This window comes from Podarcis pityusensis, assembly GCF_964106645.2.
Source record: "Podarcis pityusensis genome assembly, chromosome: 16".
NCBI lineage: Eukaryota > Metazoa > Chordata > Lepidosauria > Squamata > Lacertidae > Podarcis > Podarcis pityusensis.
Genome location: NC_138041.1, coordinates 8,259,675 through 8,280,638, shown reverse-complemented (window position 1 = coordinate 8,280,638; position 20,964 = coordinate 8,259,675). Strand labels below are relative to the sequence as shown.

Sequence of the window (20,964 nt, the reverse complement as noted above, 5' to 3'; positions counted from 1 at the left end):
CTATCTATTATCTATCTATCTATCTATCTATCTATCTATCTATCTATCTATCATCTATCTATCATCTATCTATCTATCTATCATCTATCTATCTATCTATCTATCTATCTATCTATCTATCTATCTATCTATCATCTACCTCTATCTATCTACCTACCTCTATCTATCATCTATCATCATTATCTATCTATCCATCCATCCATCCATCCATCCATCCATCATCTATCTATCTATCTCTTTGAGCTTTATTATATTATTTTCCCCTTCCCCCCCATTTTTCTTCTCCTCCCACCTTCTCTTTCTTTCCTCCTTTCCTCCTTTCTACCTCTTCTTTTTTTCTGCATTATTTATTATTATTATTTTAGACTAGTTGGGTCCCCCCTTTTTTCCTTTTCCTCTGACCCCTTTCTCTCTCTCTTTCTTTATTCCTCTTCTTTTTTTCTGTAATTTTTATTATTATTTTAGACTAGTTGCGCTTTTATTGCATCCTATGTTGAAAACTCTTAATAAAACCAAAGTGGCGTCAGATGCCTTCCACAATTAACCTTCCTTGATGACAAGGAGCAGGGAGGGGTACCTATTATACCCTCTCTGATAATTCACGTTGAGGAACTTGCTTTCGTACCCGGTCACGCCATTGAATCCATCTGGCTTAGAGCTGTCAGCTCTGACTGGCAGCCTCCCTCCAGGGTTTCAGGCAGGGAGAGTTTCCCAGGTCTGCCTGGAGATGATGGGCATTGAAGCTGGTACATTCTGTGTGCAAAGAATGAGATTCACTCCTGAGCCCTGGGCCTTTCCCCTAAAGAACAGAGAAGTTATTGCCATCTTCATAATAAACAGCTGCTTTTTGAAATTAGCTAGCTGCCTTCTACTGAGTCAGACCATTGGTCTGGGCTAGGGATGTCAACACCGACCGGCAGCCACCCTCCAGGGTTTCAGGCAGGGAGTCTCTCCCAGTCCTATCTGGAGATGTCGGGTTTCGAATCTGGGGCCCTCTGCATGCAAAGCAAACCCATTATCTACAGTCCTTCCTCCTGTAAGAAACAGGCTGCGGTCTTACCCTTCCAATTTTCAGAGATGAAAACAGGAAGACCCCTGGGCAACTCGCTTTTTCTCTGCCAAAACCTGTTCCCTGTTGTGGCTTCTGAGGAAGTGTGGTATAAATAAGCCGGTCACGAGGTTCCTTTGAAAAAACAAGCAAAAACCCCTTTCAGGATGTTTCGTTGCACAATGCATGCTGTTGCGCTTGGTGCCACTGAAATCCACTTTGCAAGTTTTTGTGTTTTTGTTTTTAAATACAGATAAGCAGCTAAGCAGGGTGGAGACATTTAACATCTGATTTGTACCTGCTCTTTTATCACAGCTGCATGAAACGAGGGGACATGCAGGGACCTGCAACCAAATGTTGCAGCGTGGTGAAGTTGCTTCTGTGTCAGATTCCAGCTGTTTTGTTCTGTCCTTTCCTCCACATTTCCCATTCTCCTAGGAGCCGCAGCTGAGAGCTGAGTGCAGGGTGGGGACCAAAGGTTGACAAAGTACCACAGAAGGAGCACAATGTGTACCCCCCCACCAGAGGTACCGCCCCTCCCCAACGTTAGGGCTGCCATGCACCCGGAATTTCCCAGACTATCCGGGATTCGTCCCAGGTGTATGGCAGCCCATAAGTGATGGTTTTTTCTTTAAAAATAGCTCAAAAACTGCCCTGAGTTTTAGGAGGAGGAAGGTGGCATGCAGGGCCAATGAACCAGCGTCCATTGCCAATGAGCGATGGGCATTCACCTCTTTTCGCTGCCTTCTAGAGATCCATGAGAGAGGGCTTGCGCTTATTCATCATACAAGTATTTCTATACCACTATAGCATAATTTTTTAAAAAATTAAAAAGCAGGGACAGCACCTTGCCAACAAAGGTCCGTATGGTTAAAGCCATGGTTTTCCCAGTAGTGATGTATGGAAGTGAGAGCTGGACCATAAAGAAGGCTGATCGCCGAAGAACGGATGCTTTTGAATTCTGGTGCTGGAGGAGACTCTTGAGAGTCCCATGGACTGCAAGAAGATCAAACGCATCCATTCTGAAGGAAATCAGCCCTGAGTGCTCACTGGAAGGACAGATCCTGAAGCTGAGGCTCCAATACTTTGGCCACCTCACGAGAAGAGAAGACTCCCTGGAAAAGACCCTGATGTTGGGAAAGATGGAGGGCACAAGGAGAAGGGGAGGACAGAGGACGAGATGGTGGGACAGTGTTCTTGAAGCTACCAGCATGAGTTTGACCAAACTGTGGGAGGCAGTAGAAGACAGGAATGCCTGGCGTGCTCTGGTCCAGGGGGTCACGAAGAGTCGGACACGACTAAACGACTAAACAACACAATTGATTTGATGAAGATATGGTTTGATATGATACGACTAAGCAACAACATAGCATAATTTTGAAAAAATGAAAGTGGTTCACAAGAATATAATAAAAGACATAGCAAACGTTGACGACATTAAAAAATGTTACCTTTGCCGCTCTGCAAAGCGGAGGTGGCGTTTTGCTGGGGGCGAGGATAGGAAAATGCTGTAATGATGAAATATGGAGACCTGGAAGCCAGATATTCCCTAGGTCTGAATTCTCACACACAGCTTAAAATGGATGCAGAAGCTCAGGCTTGAGGGCCAAACGCGGCCCTCTAAACATCTCTACCTGGCCCTCAGGACTCTCCTCAGGCCACCCCCCCCAAAGGCACATCCCATCACCACCCCTGCTTCACACCCTCCTTGAATGTTTCTGCCTGGCTGGGATGTGTCTCTGAACTCTGATCTCGCCTCTTGCATGCCTGGGTGGAGGATAGAGAGGGCTGTAGAAAATAGCTCCGCCCCTTTTGCTTGTGGCCCTGCCCACCACTGGCACGTGGCCCCTGGATATTTGCCCACGAAATAAATAAATTAAGGTCTTATATATAATAAATGTTCATAAATATACCAAGCAAACACGTATATAAATATATAAGCCACATGTCTGAAGCAGCACAGGAAAGCAGTCCTGGAGATATTTTGGCTCCCAAACTGACCAAATGTTTTCTCTGCAAGGTCAAAGGAAAATGGAAAAGCCTCCCCATTGTCTTTTCCTTCACAAAACCTGCCTTAAGGGTATGTCTGTGTATGAATAGGGTGAGCCTGTGACCTGGCTCAGGAACTAAGTATTTGTCACTACAAAAGACTGGCCAGGCTAACCAGGCAATCCAATCAAGTGACCATTAAACAGGTAACCTGGCAGACAGGAGATAAACAACAACAGGAGGTAAACAACGCACTCAGATTTCTGCTGTAGACCGCCCTTTCTGTGATGTAGGTGTGATGTTTCTGGGGGGTGGTCTTGGACTCCAAGGCGGGCAATTTAAAATGTCTATATAAAGGCGGACACGCCTTTGTTCTGGGTCCTCCTTCTTTCCTGCATGAGAGGGGAGCACCTTGTTGCAACAGATCAATAAAGATCAGGCTTACTAGCTGCCTTGCTTCTCAATATTCTCTGGTTGGCCTCTGTTCTTTTCTCCGACCGATGGAGAACCTACAAAAGAATCTCTCAGGGCTCTTGCGTCCCCCATAAGGGAATGTGGCCCTCAGCCTTGGCTTAAAAATTGCCAGCCGAAAGAACACACACACACACACACACACACACACACACACACACACAATTTGAATAATCTTTATTACTGTACGGTTAGCCCCTCCTGGCAGGTTTTTGGTCAGGCTGGTGTAACAGTGAAAGAGGTCCCCTTGGAAACGCTGACCTCATCTCTTCCGGTTGTTCTCATCTGAGCACTCCTGGAAGAACTCATTGCACAGGGAAGCGGTGAGAGCCAAGAAGACAGCGTACTCCTGGAAATCCAGTTCCTCATCTCCATTCTCATCTAGTTTCTTCATCAAGTTCTTGAACCCGGGTTCGTCTATCTTGCCCTGCGGGAAAGAGATGAGAGTAAAGCAGATTTCCTTGCATAGTACCGATGCCCCGTGTGTGTGTGTGTGTGTGTGTTGAATTCAGGTTTTAAGGCATAAAGTGCAAGGTTCAACAAAAGATCTGAAACAAAAACTTTATTCAGCTATGCCTGGCAATGACGCTGGGAGTGGTCCGCTTGGAAAAAGCTTCCCTCCGGGAACTTGCTCTCCTTACCTTCAGTTCCATTAATTCATGGTGCGGAGAGACTAAGGGCCATGGTTCGGTGGGTGAAGCACCTCCTTTGCACACAGAGGCTTCCAGGTTCAATCCCAATACATCTTCGAGAAGTACTGAGAGAGAGCCACTTCTGCCAGTCAGTATGTTAAGATAGATGGACTAGTTGGTCTGCCTCTGTATAAGGAAGCTTCTGTGCTCCAAAGCTTTGCGAGTTCCAAGTACTCAATCCAGTTCCCTTATCCTTGACTTAGACCCTAAAGATGTATGGCAACATTATTTCCATTGTTTAGGGAGTTTCGTTGGATTTTGTTGCTGCTGCTGTTACTGATATTAGCTTTTGTATCTTTATTTTTAGATCTTAGAACGATACACATGGAAATGGTTCAATTACGGTCCTGCACTTTGTGATACGTTCTATTTCTTGTCTGTGGCTACTTTTACTATGTTTCTAGTTATGTATATCTTTTCACGTCAGGGATAGTTCAATCGGTAGAGCACGAGGCTCTTATTCTCAGGATTGTGGGTTCGAGCCCCACGTTGGGCAAAAGATTCCTGCATTGCCGGGGTTGGACTAGATGACCCTCGGGTCCCTTGTACGATTCTATGTTGTAAGCCGCCTTGAGCATGGTTTTAGCTATGGAAAGGCGGCGTACGAATAAAATGATGAGAATTATCACTACCTCCCTTCACCCCCCGCCACCACCTTGGAAGGGAAGTCTTTGATACGATACAATAATCTTTATTGTCATTGTCCCATACAGAACAACGAAATTGAAAAAATCTACACCAGTCATTCAAAAACCCACAAGCCTGCTATCCCAGCCTGGTTAGCCCCTAAAAACTCTGATACCCCACAGTTGAATACAATATATTCACATAAAGACTACCTTAAAAGGTAAAGGGACCCCTGACCATTAGGTCCAGTCGTGGCCGACTCTGGGGTTGCGGCGCTCATCTCGCTTTATTGGCCAAGGGAGCCGGCGTACAGCTTCCGGGTCATGTGGCCAGCATGACTAAGCCGCTTCTGGCGAACCAGAGCAGCGCACCGAAATGCCGTTTACCTTCCCGCCGGAGCGGTACCTATTTATCTACTTGCACTTTGCTGTGCTTTTGAACTGCTAGGTGGGCAGGAGCAGGGACCGAGCAATGGGAGCTCACACCGTCACGGGGATTCGCCGCCAACCTTCTGATCGGCAAGTCCTAGGCTCTGTGGTTTAACCCACAGCGCCACCTGCATCCGTAAAGACTACCTTATACTGCGTTTAAAACAAAAATCGCATTTGGATAGAAACTGTTTCTCAGGTGGCTAGTCCTAGTCTTTATAACCCTGTACAGTCATACCTCGTGTTGCGTTTGCTTCAGGTTGAGCGTTTTCAGGTTACATCCAGCAGCGACCCAGAAGTACCGGAAAGGTTTACTTCCGGGTTTTGCCGCTCATGCATGGGCAAACACTCAAAATGACGTCACGCGCATTCGCAGAAGCGGCGAATCACGGTACGTGCATGCGCAGACGCAGGTTGCGTTCTGCTCAGGTTGTGAACAGGGCTCCGGAACGGATCCCGTTCGCAACCAGAGGTACCACTGTACCTTCTTCCAGAAGGCAGAAGCTGAAAGAGATCATTTCCAGGGTGGGCACTATCCTGCGCTATCTCTGCAGCTTTCTTATGGCACCTGGAAGCATAGATTTGATCCAAGGTGGGAAGAGTGCACCCAGTTATTCTTTCTGCAGTCTTTACAACCCTGGACAGCATTGTTTTTCCCCTGACCGTTCAGCTCCCAAACCACACACACAGACCACAAGTTAAAACACTCTCCACAGTACAATGGTAAAATGCCATCGCCGTAGGATCTCACCCTGACAAAGGTGGGGAGTTCGTGGAGAAGCAGCTCCCTCATCTCAGCCTTGTTGAGCTTAAGCCGGTCTCCTTCCTTGCTGGAATATTTGTGGAAGGTGTTCACCAGAACCCCCAGGCACTCCTCAAGGGGAGCTTGCATCTCAATGTCTAGAAGGGGGGAAAAAGAGGATGCAGAGAGAGGAGTAGGATTAGAACTCAGCCCTCAGTGGTTAGAAAACTGGACTTTCAGGCTAGATAAATTCATGGAGGAAGAGGCTGTCAACGGCTGTCAGTCATGATGACTGTGCCCTTTTCTCCACGGTCAGAGGCAGTACAGTGGCACCTCAGGTTACAGACACTTCAGGTTACAGACTCTGCTAACCCAGAAATAGTACCTTGGGTTAAGAACTTTGCTTCAGGATGAGAACAGAAATCACGCGGCAGCGGTGGGAGGCCTCATTAGCTAAAGTGGTACCTCAGGTTAAGAACAGTTTCAGGTTAAGAACGGACCTCCAGAACAAATTAAGTTCTTAACCCAAGGTACCACTGTAATGCTTCTGAACCTCTGTTGCTGCAAACTGCAGGAATAATAATAATAATAATAATAATAATAATAATAATAATAATATTTATTTATTTATTTATTTATTTATTTATTTATTTATTTATATCCCGCTCATCTGGTTGTATTTCCCCAGCCACTCTGGGCGGCTCCCAACAGAATATTAAAAACACGATAAAAGATGAAAAACTTCCCTAAACAGGGCTGCCTTCAGATGTCTTCTTCTAAAAGTCAGATAGTTGTTTATTTCCTTGACATCTGACGGGAGGGTGTTCTGCAGGGCAGGCGCCACCACAGAGAAGGTCCTCTGCCTGGTTCACTGTAACCTCACTTCTCACAGTGAGGGAACTGCCAGAAGACCCTCAGAGCTGGACCTCAGTGTCTGGGCTGAATGACGGTGGTGGAGATGCTCCTTCAGGTATACTGGGCCAAGGCATACTGGGCCGAGGGGAGAGTGTTCTTGCACTCGGGTCCTGCTGAGTGTTTCCCACAGACATCTGGCTGGCCTCTGTGAGAACAGGATGCTGGACTTGATGGGCCACTGACCTTATCCTGCAGGGTGATTTTTGTGTCCTTGTTGTTTAGTCGTTTAGTCGTGTCCGACTCTTCGTGACCCCATGGACCAGAGCACGCCAGGCACTCCTGTCTTCCACTGCCTCCCGCAGTTTGGTCAAACTCATGCTGGTAGCTTCGAGAACACTGTCCCACCATCTCGTCCTCTGTCGTCCCCTTCTTCTTGTGCCCTCCATCTTTCCCAACATCAGGGTCTTTTCCAGGGAGTCTTCTCTTCTCATGAGGTGGCCAAAGTCTTGGAGCCTTAGCTTCAGGATCTGTCCTTCCAGTGAGCACTCAGGGCTGATTTCCTTAAGAATGGATAGGTTTGATCTTCTTGCAGTCCATGGGACTCTCAACAGTCTCCTCCAGCACCATAATTCAAAAGCATCAATTCTTTGGCGATCAGCCTTCTTTATGGTCCAGCTCTCACTTCCATACATCACTACTGGGAAAACCATGGCTTTAACTATACGGACCTTTGTTGGCAAGGTGATGTCTCTTGCTTTTTAAGATGCTGCCTAGGTTTGTCATTGCTTTTCTCCCAAGAAGCAGGCGTCTTTTAATTTTGTGACTTGTGTCCTTATGCAACAAAATAAAACGTGGATAGCTAAGATGATCCAGTCTCCTTGCAACAAGGAAAGGCTTCTAGCTCGGTGGTTGAGCCCTTGCTTTGCATGAAGAATGTTCTGGGTTCAATCCCCAGGACTGTGCCCTGCCTAAAACCCTAGAGAGCTGCTGCCAGTCAGTGTTGACAGCACTGAGCTATGCGAACCAATGATATGATTTAGTAGAAGGCAGTTTCCTACGTTCTGCCTCCGGGATGTTGCTGAACTCCAACTCATCTAGAGAAACCGGAGAACTATGTCAGGATGTTGTTTATTGATTATAGCTCGGCTTTTAATACCATCCTTCCGGACATCCTCATTAAAAAGCTGACCGACATGAACCTTTCTTGTACCATCTATGACTGGATTAAAGACTTTCTGATAGTTGAAAAAAAATGTTGAAATATGCATTTATAAAGAAACCAGAAGCATTTCTATTGGGCATTGTGGGGAGTGACATAAATAGAAAGAAATGTAAGCTCTTTTTATATGCAATAACAGCAGCAAGAATATTATTGGCCCAAAAATGGAAGCAAGAAGAGTTACCAACGATTGAAGAATGGAGGATGAAGTTAATGGACTATGCAGAACTAGATAAACTAACAGGAAGGATTTGAAACCTGCGAGACCAGAAATTCACGGAAGACTGGAGTAAATTTACGGACTATATGAAAAGCATTTGTGAAGATCAGACGACGTTTGTAGGGTTGCAAGAAGTTTTGTGAGGAGTATTATTAGAAGTATTGCAAAAATGGAGAAGGGGAAGGATGATTTGTTAAGCAATGTAAAGGCAATATAAAGTTAAGAAATGCATAAGAAGTGGCTAAAATGGTGGATCATCAGAGGTGTTGATGGAAGTCTAAAAAGATTGTATAAGTTTTGTGGTACATTTTATAATTTATATGTTAAAATTAATACAAAATATTTAAAAAAAGACTTTCTGATAGATTGGACACAAACAGTGAGGATTGGATGTGTAACATCTAATTCCTTAAAAATCAGCACTGGCACACCACAGGGATGTGTGCTAAGTCCCTACCAGTATTCATTGTATACATACGATTGTGTATCATCTGACCCGTCTACTGCAATTATTAAGTTTGCAGATGACACCACCATAATGGGTTTAATAACAGGTGGAGACCAATCAGTGTATAGAGGGAAGGTCCAAAAAATATCTACATGGTGCCTAGGGAACGACTTGCACCTTAATATAAGCAAGACAAAGGAGGTGGTGTTGGACGTTCGGAGGAAGAGAGGAGAACTAGCCCCGCTGTACCTAAAGTATTTCCAAAAAAGCAACTCCCACCAGCCCCAGACAACATAGCGGGTAGCCAAGGGACAATGGGAGCAGTAGTCTATCAACATTTGGGGGTGCCCCATAGACTTCCTCCACCACTGTCCTAGACCAATCATGTCCCAACCAATCAGGGATCACTATTGAATGCAAGGATGGGGAACTTGTGCCCTTCTAGATTTTGTTGGATTCCATCTCCCTGCCACCCTGGCCAGCACAGCTGTTTGTTTTTAGAAGATGGTGAAGAGAAGGGGGGGAATGACTCACCCAGCTAAGTAGAGGGAGAAACCCAGCCGTATGAAAGTATGCAGTAAACTCAGCTGAATGTTTCTTTTCTGGCTCCCAGCAAACAACTGCTCTGTATAGCCTCCGCTTCCAGAAATGCCTGTGTCTCGTGCTCAGTTCTGCAGCGAGAACCCTTGACTCTGAGCCACCTCTTTGCTCCCAGCAAGCCCTGAGTTCGAGGCTCCTCTTGTCAGAGCCTGAAGCAGAGAGAGGGAAAATATCCCTTTTTAAAAAACGAACGCTTCTGCTGTCAGAGTGACTCCAACAGCCTAGCATATGTTAGGAATGTTGTAGATAGAAGCCTAGATTTCAACAGGGACATGTTTATTATTCCCATCCCTGCAGTGCTTATGAAATAATAAACTGGATCTGCCGAAAGTCTGTCTCTGAAGCCTGGGTAGGCAGCCTGTGCGTGTGGGAACATGACTCAAAGGAAGGGCTCAGCGACAGGGTAGAACCTTTGCATGCAGATGGCTCCAGGTTTGGTCCCTGCCACCTCCAGGTTGGACTGGGAAAGACCATACCTTCCAACATTTTTCAGATGAAACTAGGGATGTCCTGTTCAATGATGATGATGATGATGATGATGATGATGATAATAATAATAATAATAATAATTTTTATTTATACCTCGCCCTCCCCAGCCAAGGCCGGGCTCAGGGTGGCTAACAAGCAATAATAAAAACAAGTTGAATGAATACAACTTAAAAACAAGATTAAAATACAACATTAAAATATTAAAATGCAGCCTCATCACAGGAGGAGAAAGGAAAAAGGAAAAAGAAAGAGGGGGAGGGAATCAAATTGGCTCCAAGCCAAAGGCCAGGCGGAACAACTCTGTCTTACCGGCCCTGCGGAAAGAAATCAGATCCTGCAGGGCCCTGGTCTCATGAGGCAGAGCGTTCCACCAAGCCGGAGCCAGTGTTAAAAAGGCCCTGGCACTGGTTGAAGCTAACTTCCTTAGGGCCTGGGACCTCTAGGGTGTTGATGATGATGATGATGATGATGATGGTACTCTGCCCATCATCCCTGTGGGTTGCCACAGCCACTCTGGGCAGCTTCCAACATATATAAAAACATAATAAAACGGCAAGAGTATTGTTAGCCCAGAAATGGAAGCAAGAAGAAATTCTGACGAAAGAAGAATGGCAAACGAAATTAATGGACTATGCAGAAGTGGACAAAATGACAGGAAGGATTCGAAACCTGCAGGACCAGAGATTTACAGAAGACTGGAAGAAGTATATGAATTGTTTGAAGAGCAGCTGTAATGAACAAATTACGCTAGTAGGACTGCAAGCAGTTTTGTAAGGAGAAATATACGAAGTGTTACAAAGTAGAAAAAGATAGAGATATTGGTTATGAATTTGAAATGTAATAGGGAAAATAAGAAATGCATACTAAGAGATTAGATTGGAAAATTTTCAGACAGGACTGATGGAAGTAAAAAAAATTGAATAAGATGTAAAAGTATGTTTAATTACTGTTGAAAATGATATGTGTGTGTGTGTGTGTGTGTGTGTGTGTAAATAAAAATATAACATAATAAAACATTAAACATTTAAAAACCGTCCCTATACAGGGTGCCTTCAGATGTCTTCTAAAGGTTGCATAGTTACTTATCTCCTTGGCTTGTGGGGGTCGCATAATTCCATACCCTCCAACATTTCTCCAGTGAAAATAGGGACGGCCTAAGGAAAAGTGGGACATTCCGGGATCAAATCAGAAACTGGGACGGCTTCTGTAAATCCCTGGGAAACAGGGACACTCGGAAGGTCTGAAGGCTCTGTCTGAAACCACGGACAGCTGCTGCCGGACAGATAGACTACAATTCCCATTAGCCCTGAGACCCTGACCGTTGGCCATGTTGCCTGGGGGCTGATGGGAGTTGGAGTCCAACCTCATCTGGAGGTCACCAGAAGGGAGCCTGCTGTGTTCATTCCAAAGTATTGCATTGGGTAAGTAGAGCTTTGTATGTGTTGTAAATAAAAATATGCCCTTTTCCCTTATGGGGTATCCAAGAGCCCATATAGAGTCCTTACATAAGTTCCCTATTGGTAGGAGAGAATAACAGAGGCCAACCAGAGAATATTGAGAAGCAAAGCAGCTAGTAAGCTTGATCTTTATTGATCTGTTGCAACAGGGTGCTCCCCTCACACGCAGGAGAGGAGGAGGACCCCCAAAAATGCTGTGCAAGGGCTTATAAAGACTTTTGAAATTCCCATCCTCTAGATCAAGACCACCCCAGAAACATTATACATACATCACAGAAGGGGTGTAACCTAAGACCACCCCTCAGAAAAGGCGGTCTAAAACAGAACATTTGCATGTTGTTTTCTCCTGTCGCTTTGTTTATTTCCTGTCTGGCAGGTTACTTGATTGGATTTCTTGGGGAGCCTTGGCAGTCTTTTGTAATGATAAGGCTCACACCCTTATTCAAACACAGATTAAGACAGGATTTGTGAAGGAAGAGACAATGGGGAGGCTTTTCCATTTTGACCTTGCAGAGAAACATTTGCTCAGTTTAGGAATCAAAATGGTTCCAGGTTGGCTTTCCTGTGCTGATCTATGTACGTGTGGTTATGAACGTTGCCATATATCTAAAACCATAAAATTCCTATCACATATGCAGGTTTTACCCCCCAGGAGCTCTAGGTGGGACCAGGAATGCCGCCCAGCCTGAAGCCCTGTAAAACCACTGCCGGCCAGTGCAGACTGAGCTAGGTGGACCAGTGGTCTGACTCAGTTAAGGCAGCTTCCTACGCTGGTCTGTCGTAGGGGAAGGCCTCAGCATCTACTCTGCATACAGAAGGTGTGAGGTTCAGTCCCTCCAGATAGGACTGCCATTGTACTCATGGTGAGTAATGATTTCTGTCTGGATTCCTTGAGAAACCCAGTAACCGCAGCCCTTTCCTTTTCTTTTCTTTCCTTTCTTTTTTAAAGAATAATACTTTATTTAGAATTCAACAATAACCAAGGAAAAAACCACAGTAATTGCTACATCAATTAATTACAATTAACCCATTTTAACAATATCTAAATAGTAATAGAAAAATTACACAACATCACTTTTAACTTACTGAAGTTTTCATATTACACTTTTGTCTCTTTATCTCTTTCTTAACAAATCAAAGAGAGAAAGACCAAGAAAGGAGGCACAAAAAAGAAAAAAAGAAGAGGAAGAAGAAGAGGGGGAGAAAAGGGGTGGGGAAGGAAAAACAAAACAAAACAAAACAAACACATTTGACTTCCAGGTAGACTCATTGTGTTATTATTTCTACTATTTTTTCACACACAGTTCCAAATTATTGTACTGCTTTCTTTGTTTTCGTCATATATCAAAAAACATTATATTTGTTCTTTTACAAGGTTCATTCTATTTCTGCCAGGAGATACTTGTTATTGTAATGTTTTTCCAGATACTCTTTAAAGATTTGCCATTCTTTCTGTACTTTCTGTTTTGGATTAACCGCTAATTCTCCCTGTCATCGTGGCCATCTGTAAATATTCTATCATTTGGACCTGCCACTCATTTATCATAGGTGTTTTGTCACTTTTCCAGTTTCTTGCAATTAAGAGAGCATATCTGAGCGCTGTTCCCTCAACCCCCAGTCCCAGCTGGAGACACAGCCTCAGGCCTTTGAGTCGAAACCTGCCGAACAGGTGTGTGAAAAGAGGCCCGCCCAGGTATCTGGACTGTTCTCAGGTTGCCAGGCTGCTTCGTGCCTTGGGTGGTTCATTTCCTGCCTTGCTGTGGTCTGTTGCCTGCCTATATGCACTGAGATGGTCACCTTCCAACCTCACCCCCTGCTTTAATTGTAGACACCAAATAAGAGTGAACAGCAAGCATCTCCTGTGTCCCCCCCCCCCCCCCCCGATCCACACAGACGTACAACTCAAATACTCATTACTGCCTCCATCCCAACCTACTAAATCCGGTAGAAAATCTGGAATGGATTATCTGGTAATCAAAGTTTTCTTTTTCTGGAATCACGGCTAGGAATAGAACAACAATAATTTTATTATTTATACCCCACCCACCTGGCTGGGTTTCCCTAGCCACTCTGGGCGGCTTCCAGAACTTATAAAAACATAATAAAATGTCAAACATTAAAAACTTCCTGATACAGGGCTGCCTTCAGATGTCTTCTAAAAGTTGTGTAGTTCCTTTATCTCCTTGAAATCTGGTGGGAGGGCGTTCCACAGGAACGGGCAGAATGGGATCTTCATCTCCCACATGGCAGCAGAGCCAAAGGTTCTCCAATGTGCCATTCAACAGTGAAAGCCTATAAACCAGCGGTTCTCAACCTGTGGCTCCCCAGATGTTGTTGGACTACAACTCCCATCATCCCTGAGCTCTGGCCTTGCTAGCTAGGGGTGATGGGAGTTGTAGTTCATCAACATCTGGGGACACACAGGTTGAGAAAGGCTGCTATAAACGGACAACTCTGCCAATGCCTCATCACCGTTCACAGCAAGAGAGGGGTTAAATAGCACCTTGCCCTGTCACCTGAGACCTGACTTGCACAGTGGGTGGAGCTAACTGCTGTGCCCCCACCATCCCTTTCTCAATCCATGCTACTAGTCCCTATGAGAATTTTTTTTGCCACAGTCCACTTTTCTGTGAATTGCGGAATCCTCTGCGTAAGGTGCCCTGACAAATAATCAGCAAGGGGAAAAAGGACAGGAAGGTCAGGGTTAATATTAAAAAGAAAATTTTATTGTTTTGAATTGAAATTGGAACACACTGCGAGTGAGATCCACCAGGGCTTATTTTTTGGGGAGTGGGCATTTGGGGCAACCCCGAAAGAATTCGTCGAATCCCATCGCCACACAAGCCAGGAAGCACAAGAACTCCTGGAAGTCTATTTCCTGGTCCCGGTTGTGGTCCAGGTCGTTCATGATCTTCTGGAATTCTGCCCCGTCCATCCGTTTCTGGGAGCATTGGAAAGAAAAAAGTAAACCATTAGCTTCAATAATTCAGAGCCTGTTTTTCTCTTCCTTCCTCTTCACCGTTTCCTTTCATGCCGTGTCTTTTCTTTCTTTCTTTTTTGGTTGTAAAAAGGAGGGTTGGGATTGCATTGAGATTTTAAAAAATAATAATCTTATGAGATCAACTCTGGGATCCTTTTTGCCAAAGAGTGGAGGTGTTTTTATAACAACAACAACAACAATAATAATAATAATAATAATAACCATTTTAAATAAAGATCCACTCAAACAGGCCAAGCAACAGGTACACTGAGAAGGCAGGCAACTAAATACAGTGGTACCTCAGGTTAAGTACTTAATTTGTTCCAGAGGTCTGTATTTAACCTGAAACTGTTCTTAACCTGAAGCACCACTTTAGCTAATGGGGCCTCCTGCTGCTGCCGTGCCGCCGGAGCCTGATTTCTGTTCTTATCCTGAAGCAAAGTTCTTAACCTGAAGCACTATTTCTGGGTTAGCAGAGTCTGTAACCTGAAGCGTCTGTAACCCGAGGCACCACTGTAAGCCCAAGTTCCTTTGCACTTCTTCCTTGGACATTCCCCTGTTACAAGCCTTTTAATTTTATTTAATTTGTGAATTTAATGAGAAGGGAAAGGAAGAAAAGATGAAACAGAACCTAAAGAAGAAAAATAGAGAAGAGAAAAAATACGAATGATATATAATAAGACACAAACAGTATTACACAGACTGCCATCAGGTCACATTGTGGTTATAGTGATCAGTAGCGCACAAATCTTAAACTTCATCCAGAATTTACCTTAGATGCCTCTGCATTGGGCAGTTTACATATACATAGGCCTTTGGGTTCATCCCTCTAGGACATGGGTAGGCAAACTAAGGCCCGGGGGCCAGATCCGGCCCAATTGCCTTCTAAATCTGTCCCGCAGACGGTCCAGGAATCAGCATGTTTTTACATGAGTAGAATGTGTCCTTTTCTTTAAAATGCATCTCTGTAGTATTTGTGGGGCATAGGAATTTGTTCATTTTTTATTTTGTTTTTCAAAATATAATCCGGCCCCCCACAAGGGCTGAGGGACAGTGGACCGGCCCCCTGCTGGAAAAGTTTGCTGACCCCTGCTCTAGGATATGACCACAAATTGCCACCAGTACATCCTCAAATTTCAGCCACTTACCACTTACCGTTTTCCATCTGAAAGCAAAAAAACACATCTTCAGCATAAAATGCCCCAGAAATGCATTGGGGGGTGTTTATAAAACATAAGAGCCTTTTGGATCAGGCCAACAGCCCATCTAGCTCAGAATCCTGTTCCCACAGTGGCCAATGCAAGCAGGATTCAAGCGCAAAAGCCCTGTCTCCCTTCCAGTGGTTTCTAGCAACTGGGATTCAAAAGCCTAGCCATCCTCTTTCAAAGTTACCTACAGTGGAACCTTGGTTCTCAAACGGCTTAGTTGATGAACAAATCGTTCCCGAACACCGAAAACCCAGAAGTAAGTGTTCCGGTTTTTGAACATTTTCCAGAAGCTGAACGTCCGTTGCGTCTGTCAGCTATTGTTTCCGGGGCGCCTGCACCAATCAGAAGCCGTACCTTGGTTTTCGAACGTTTTGGGAGTCGTACGGACTTCTGGAACGGATTAAGTTCGAGAACCAAGGTTCCACTGTATTTTGGTAGCCACCCCGCCTCCTATCAGAGGGTGTTCCAAAGTTTAACAATGCGCTGTGTGAAAATGTACTTTCTTTCCTCTTTCCTGAGACAGGTAAAAGACCAATGTTAGCGGATTGGGGCTGTAAAACACCCCATCATTTCCCCCACCCCCAAAGATAAAGCAGGCAACTATCTTAATTGTCCATTTAAAGACATCCAGATCCACTAATTCAAAATATCATCTGCCCTACCCTTTTCACGAACTGCCTTCTGGGTATTACAGTTTCAAGCTAATCAGCAGGGTCTGGATTCGAGATGCGGTACAGAGGCCTCTCACCACGTCCTTTGACATCACTAAACAACAACAAACCTCTGGTTACGTGAAGCATATTCAATAAACACACAAGACGTAACCGGCTGTACGTTTGAATAAATAAGGCACACTATTCATTGTATTAAATTGTAGATTTCAACAGAAGTAGCTCATAAAGTTCAACAAAAAAAGCAGAAGACCCAGTGGATCAGTTCATTCTCTAGTCAGTTCATGCATAAGGTCCATACAAGTATCTATTCCACCTGTCTGTTCATAGAATCCAATAATCCACACGAAAGGTTGTTACAGTTCCACAGAATCCTTTCACAGAGTCTAAGACAAGGATTTCTGGAATATTAGCCTTGTTTCGCCATCCTGGGCTTCATCAGTAGTACAAGGTAAAGGGACCATTAGGTCCAGTCGTGGCCGACTCTGGGGTTGCGGTGCTCATCTCGCTTTATTGGCCGAGGGAGCCGCTGTACAGCTTCCGGGTCATGTGGCCAGCAGGACTAAGCCGCTTGTGGCGAACCAGAGCAGCGCATGGAAACGCCATTTACCTTCCCGCTGGAGTGGTACCTATTTATCTACTTGTACTTTGACATGTTTTCGAACTGCTAGGTTGGCAGGAATCAGTAGTACAAACTCATATATGATATCATAGGACAGTGGATCTTATAGCATAGTAGTATCTGGTGTCCTATGACATTATATATGAGTTTGTACTACTGACGAAGCCCAGGACGGCGAAACAAGGCTAATATTCCGGAAATCCTTGTCTTGGACTCTGTGAAAGGGTTCTGTGGAACTTTAACAACCTTTTGTGTGGATTTTGGGACTCTATGAACAGACAGGTGGAATAGACACTTACACATATATGGACCTTATGCATGAACTGATTAGAGAATGGATCCACTGGGTCTTTTGATTTTTTTGTTGAACTTTGACATCACTAGACATGCACTACACGCTTCCCAGTTAATCCGAATGTTTTTGCGCAAACGATGACTTAACATCCCAGGGTTTTTTCTGATGGAAGGACTTACGCCATGGAAGGCGGGGAGTTCGTTCATCAGGAGCTCTTTCATCTCCGACTTGTTGAGCTTGTACTTATCCCCCTCCTTCCCGGAATATTTGTGGAAGGTCGCGACGATGGTGGCCAAGCACTTTTCCAAAGGAGTTGCCATGGTGAACCTGAAAAAGACGAAGGGAAGAGCAAAGTGGGAACATCCAAGGGGAAAAGAACCAAGGAGCGTGTGTTTAGGGGAATGGACAGACAAATCTGTAGGGTAGACAGACAGATGGTTGAAGAGAAGGCTGACTAAGATGATCAAGGGTCTGGAAACCAAGCCTTGTGAGGAGCGGTTGAAGGAGCTGGGTGGATTTAGCCTGGAGAAGACTTGGAGGTCACACAATAGTCACCTTCAAATCTCTGAAGGGCTTTCAGATGGAGGATAGGGCAAACTCGATTTCTTGAGCTAGCCGACCTGACTGGAAGAGTCTGTGACCAGAAGGAGGAGGATTATCAGCAGAAATGGATGAAATTTAAAGACTATTTAGTTAAACATGTTAAGTTAACTTAATTGGAAAAGCTTGCAAATATCAGATAGGCTTAGGATTTAAACATGTAATGTGATGAATCAATAGGTTTAATACCGAATTGGAAAGGGAAAAAAAGATGTTAAGTGATTAAGTTAATTTTATAATAATATCGGTTTTGGAAAACCGTTAAAATGATGTACACTGAAATTCAACCAGGGGGATACGAGGAAGTCACTTGACAATGTTACTAAGATTAGTTTAAATACGATGGAGATTTATGTTTGTTTGTTTAATTTTTTTTTGAAAATCAATACATTTTTTTTGGAAAAAAACAAACAAACTCGATTTCTGCTGCTCCAGAGGGTAAGACCCAAATTATAAGAAATGAGATTCCACCTAAACATCAGGAAGAACTTTCTGACAGTAAGAGATGTTTGACAGACTACCTTGGAAGGTGCTGGACTCTACATCTTGGGAGGTTTATCAGGAGAGGTTGGGTGGCCACCTGCTGGGAATTATTTAGCGCTGTTTCCTGCATTGCAGGGACTTGGACTACATAACCTCTGGGGTCCCTTCCAGTTCCATGATTCTAGCCTGTCAGCCATACCCTCTTGCAGGATACTCCATTCCATTTCTCTCCTGGTTTTCAACACCCTCATTCCATCTCCCAACAGCCGGTCAAGATTCTGTGACCACTGCATATCCTGTATCTTCTGCGGGTTGTTTGGGGTGGCTTTCCCCCCCATTAGGATCCCCCCATCCTAAAGTTTTGTATCTCTGCAAACCGCAAGGTTCCCCCCACCACACCGACACATCCTTCTTGTGCATGGCTGCTCCTGTTCTGGCTACACAAGGACCCATAATTGGTAGAATGAATTTGCTATCAGTATATCTTATAAACAGAAAGGATGGGCACCGTGGGGTATACTCAGAGGAGACCTACTAACATTAATGGACCTCAGTTCGTCTCGCTCATGGATTTCAGTGGGTCTGCTCTGGGTAGGATGAACATGGTTTGCACCGAGACAGACCATTGATCCACCTAGCTTTTAGCAGTCTAACCATTAACGGTCCTCTTCTTTCCTTCCTACCCGATCCTCTTGTTAAAGGTTGGAGGTGGGCAGTGGTTTGAGCTTGGGAGATCTTTCCACATGGAAGGGAAGCGCTCTACCATTGAGGTATGGTCCTCTCCTAAAGCAAGCCTAGAGGACACACGGTTCTCCAGATGTTGTCAGGCCACAACTCTGGCCATTGGCCAGGGATGATGGGGCTAGAGGAACTTGGGAGTCCATAAAACCTGGCAGAGCCGTATGTCCCTCTGTCCTGCTCTAATGGGATGGGCCCCCAATGCCAACATCTCCAGAACATCCTAGCATCCTTCACCACCTTTCCCTTACCAAAATACAGAGTCCCATTTCTGGCTGAGCCTCATGAAAAGACATGAGAATTTGAGCCACAAAGAGGAATTCTACAGGATTTGCGAACATCTGTCTCTCGACTTCGTTCCAAAGCCCTGGAGGGCTCTATCAGGGACATCTCCTCTCAGGACTTCACAAAAGCACACACACCACCAGCTGTTTTGAGTTGCTGATGGAAGGGAGGACAGGAAGAGACTTACCAAGAAGAACGGCAGCACGGATTCTGGAGCCAAAGTAGAGGGACGTTGTCTGAGTACAGTCGATGGAGGCCCTTATACCTTCTCCTGGTCCAACCTCCCAAGGCACCACCAGACCTGATTGATTCTGTATTGGCCAATAACAAAGCACATAATCTGTGGAGTGTTTTCCCTGCCCAACAGCTGATTGGCTCGTGGGGTTCTCTGGACACAGCAAACCAACCAACCAGCCTGTCCCTCGCCCATCCCGCATTGCCCACCGCCGCCCCATTTTTGCCCAGCCAGGTGTGTAACCTCATCAGGCTCCATACATGGGCCACTGGCCTCGCATCCTGACAGGTCTCAGGCTGCTGATGTGCCACCCCGAGATGCAATCTGACACTTGAGCAGATCCCGCGAGGCGCATGGAATCTGATGGTTCAGTCGCCTCGCTTAACCCCTTCTGATTGGGGGAACCATGAGTAAGAACATCGGAAGAGCTGGCTGCTGGATCAGGCCGGTGGTGTGTCTAGTCCGGCATCCTCTTCTCATAGTGGCCAACCAGTTGTCCCTGGGAAATCAGTAAGAAGAATTCAAGTACAATAATAATAATAAATTTTATTTATACCCCGCCCTCCCCGGCCAGAGCCGGGCTCAGGGCGGCTAACACCAATAAAATCACAGTAAAAACATAATGGGGGGCGGGGGAACCAAAATACAGGTTAAAATGCAATTAAAAATGCAGCCTCATTTTAAAAGTAGCCAATAGATCAAGACCATAAGGGGAGGGAAACATAAGGGTCAGACTGAGTCCAAACCAAAGGCCAGGCGGAACAGCTCTGTCTTGCAGGCCCTGCGGAAAGGTGTCAAGTCCCACAGGGCCCTGGTCTCTTGTGACAGAGCGTTCCACCAAGTTGGGGCCAGTACTGAAAAGGCCCTGGCCCTAGTTGAGACCAATCTAACCACCTTGCGACCTGGGACAAAAGGACGTCCTCTTCCTGTGGTTTCTAGGAACCCTGGATGGGCCACTGGCCTGGTTCAGGAAGGATCAGTTTCTGTTCTTATGTCCCAGGCTAAGTTTGGCAATCTTGGCGGCTGCCCCAAACAGGGAGAACAGGACCCGCGTATTCCGAAACAATATATGAATTGAAACATAGCTCTCCTTTGATAGCCCCACTCCTCTGAATTTTGTAGTGTAGTTCTCCTGCAATGAAACATGTCCCAAAATGCACATATAGTCGTACCTCGGCTCCCGAACACCTTGGGAGTCGAACGTTCCAGCTCCTGAACAATCGAAAACTGGGAGTGTTCCGGTTTTCGAACATTCTTTTGGAAGCCAAATGTCTGACAGGGCTTCCACGGCTTCTGACTGGCTGCAGGAGCTTCCTGCAGCCAATCAGAAGCCGTGCTTTGGTTTTCGAACATTTTGGAAGTCGAACAGACTTCCGGAACGGATTCTGTTCGACTTCCGAGGTATGACTGGACAGTGGTACCTCGGGTTACATTCGCTTCAGGTTGCATACGCTTCAGGTTAAAGACTCTGCTAACCCAGAAATAGTACCTCGGGTTAAGAACTTTGCTTCAGGATGAGAACAGAAATCGTGCTCCGCCGGCACGGCGGCAGCAGGAGGCCC

At 45.3% G+C, this 20,964-nt stretch overlaps 1 protein-coding gene across 1 annotated transcript; it reads right to left on the bottom strand.

Annotated features, from left to right (window-relative positions):
* Positions 1-3,668: 3,668 nt before the first annotated feature.
* LOC308464776 (uncharacterized protein) lies at positions 3,669-19,503 on the bottom strand. The gene is made up of 5 exons (XM_080984365.1): positions 19,355-19,503; positions 17,241-17,388; positions 14,076-14,226; positions 6,007-6,155; positions 3,669-3,935 (listed from the first exon to the last, which is right to left on the bottom strand). Exons 2-5 carry the CDS (start codon positions 17,379-17,381, stop codon positions 3,771-3,773), a joined length of 606 nt encoding a protein of 201 aa, XP_080840491.1. The 5' UTR covers positions 17,382-17,388; positions 19,355-19,503; the 3' UTR covers positions 3,669-3,770.
* Between the last annotated feature and the right edge of the window lie 1,461 nt (positions 19,504-20,964).